The sequence below is a fragment of the Etheostoma spectabile genome, chromosome 22, assembly GCF_008692095.1.
Source record: "Etheostoma spectabile isolate EspeVRDwgs_2016 chromosome 22, UIUC_Espe_1.0, whole genome shotgun sequence".
Lineage (NCBI taxonomy): Eukaryota > Metazoa > Chordata > Actinopteri > Perciformes > Percidae > Etheostoma > Etheostoma spectabile.
Window position 1 is genome coordinate 13,783,067 of NC_045754.1, and position 2,246 is coordinate 13,785,312.

General features: G+C 39.8%; 2 protein-coding genes across 3 annotated transcripts in view; one reads left to right on the forward strand and one right to left on the reverse strand.

Moving 5' to 3' along the window:
* terf1 (telomeric repeat binding factor (NIMA-interacting) 1) overlaps positions 1–1,222 on the forward strand; it is a 5,933-nt gene extending 4,711 nt beyond the window's left edge. For both annotated transcript variants that reach the window (XM_032503648.1, XM_032503649.1), the window contains one exon: positions 365–1,222. In XM_032503648.1, the coding sequence (XP_032359539.1) occupies positions 365–526 (162 nt within the window). In that variant the 3' untranslated portion in view covers positions 527–1,222. The remainder of the gene's footprint in view (positions 1–364) is intronic.
* sbspon (somatomedin B and thrombospondin type 1 domain containing) overlaps positions 1,177–2,246 on the reverse strand; it is a 3,341-nt gene continuing 2,271 nt past the window's right edge. The window contains exons 4-5 of the mRNA XM_032503651.1: positions 1,691–1,867; positions 1,177–1,487 (exon numbers count right to left, since the gene is read on the reverse strand). Of these exons, the coding sequence (XP_032359542.1) occupies positions 1,370–1,487; positions 1,691–1,867 (295 nt within the window). The 3' untranslated portion in view covers positions 1,177–1,369. The remainder of the gene's footprint in view (positions 1,488–1,690; positions 1,868–2,246) is intronic.

Sequence of the window (2,246 nt, forward strand, 5' to 3'; positions counted from 1 at the left end):
TCTAAAAAGATACATTTCTCTGTTCATATCACTTCCATTTTATTTCTGCAAAATGGGATTGTCAGGCAGACAAACTGATCAACACATATATAATAAAAGGTTGATACTTGGCGCCTGTGTATTGATCCAGTATTGCCACTGAAAATATTGTGATGCTATGCTGTATCAATTTTTCTCCCACCCCTAATATACAGTATGAGGAAGATGGCCAAAGTTTAAGGTGCAATGTTTTGATGTAGCATGTCCCAATTGCATGCATACTGCACATACTTTGTAAGGGCAGCAGCAGTACTTACTAAAAGTAAAAAAGAAAAAGTATGCAATTCAGGACTCAGCCTTTAATTCTTTGTTCTACTTTGTTTAGAAATGGACAGCCCAGCTGGACAAATACCTCAAGGATGGAGTTAAACACCACGGCCAGGGGAAGTGGTCTCGCATATTAATGGATTATGACTTTGAAGGACGCACTGGCACCATGCTCAAAGACCGCTGGAGAGTTCTAATGAGGTTACATAAAGTAGGCTAAAGAGGGAGAGTTTAAAATATGGACTTAACTCTTATCAACCCATAGCTTAATTGCTGAAGATCTCCCTTTTGGTTATCGGTGTGTTGTTGCTAGAGACCACTTGAGGGCACTCAATACAGAAGTATTAATTGACCTATATGCATTGCCTTCTGTGACAGGATCCATTTAATAGTTTACAAAATCTGTAAGTGTGCCTCTCCTAACTTTGGTGTAGCCGATCCTGTGAATGAAACAAGGGATTAGCTTTCTCACTCATTTAACCCCTTTCCGTCCATTGGCTAAACTGTTGAAAGTGATCCTTCATGTTGTGTTGTGCTTTGCACCAAAAGAAAAGTCTTGCCACCAGAGGGCACTTAACACAGAACAATAAACTGGGCTGTTAGCGTTACCCCTTTGAAAGGTCACACATGTATTATAAGAAAAGAAAAAAGCATTGTCATAATTTAAAGTTATTATTGGCAGAAAATTGCTTTAAAACAATAAAACAGGCTTGTTACAATAAAAAAATACAAATTTACTTTGATATGTACTTAATGTGTACTAAAACTACTGTACAAGTTACAACATTGTCTTCAAATTGAGTGCTGCAAAGTTACACAGAACAATGGAAATGTGCATGGTGATTGCAATGATTTTAACATGCTTATAAATCAACGTGTAGCATATTTATTAAAGAAATATTTGAATTGCACCACCGTCAAGTCTTAAGTGTTTTTGTGTTGAAAGCCTGCCGTATTGAAGCGTCTGACCTGAACAAAATGTTTCAGTAATGAGGGGAGCTTGGCTGGGAAAAGGCTATTCTGAACACCGGATCAGAGAATGTTCTGTGGTGCTTTGTTTGGATCAGATAAAGACGAAGCTGTGTTGTGGTGGACAGTTGCACTGCTGGGTTTTCTGGATCTTCTTCCATGTCCCGCTGCACTGATGGTTCCCCACCGCCTGCCAATGGAGCACAGCTTCTCTGCAACAGTCACAGCCCCTAATGTTTATGGTTTTTACTCCAGCACATGCACCAATTCACACATTTACATCTACAAGTGTAGTGTACATTGTTTTTACTTGATTCTAAATGTTACATTTAGGGGGGGAAATGTAAGATGCTGTTTAATCAATTCATTGTCAGCAATCCAACCTCCCAAAACACATATAAACATAACTTCATACTTCTCTGATTCCCGACCGTCTCCTTGGCAGCTGCCGCTATTGTTTCGCATGGCAGGAGGTTCACACATCACACACACTTTAAAGCCTTCTGTTATGTAGCGCATCCAGTGTGTGTGTGGCCGGTTCTCCACTGTACAGTGGGGTGTCCGGGACTCCAGTGTGAATTCCACACAGAACCTGTAGGGTCACGAAGGTCAGTCATTCCTGTGATATTAGTATCAATGAATCATGACAGAGGACTAAAGTAAATGTACACAATAGGATTTTTGCTTTACCAGTCAATATTTTATGGACACACCCTTTATAGATTGTGAATAGCAATTGTTCTGCCAATGGGTGCACACAATAACACCTACTGTCATCTATTCTAGACTTTTTGCGCATGTGCTTTTCATGTGTGTTAAAGTATGAGTATTCAATTTCAAAGGATTGTGGGTATTTACTATGTTGGTTTGTAGACAGACGTCCAGGTGAGCAAACACCTAGCCTACCGGTCGCTCACGCAGGTGGCGACAACGTTGGGCTGTTATCTTTTTTTTTTTTTTTTTTTAGATGG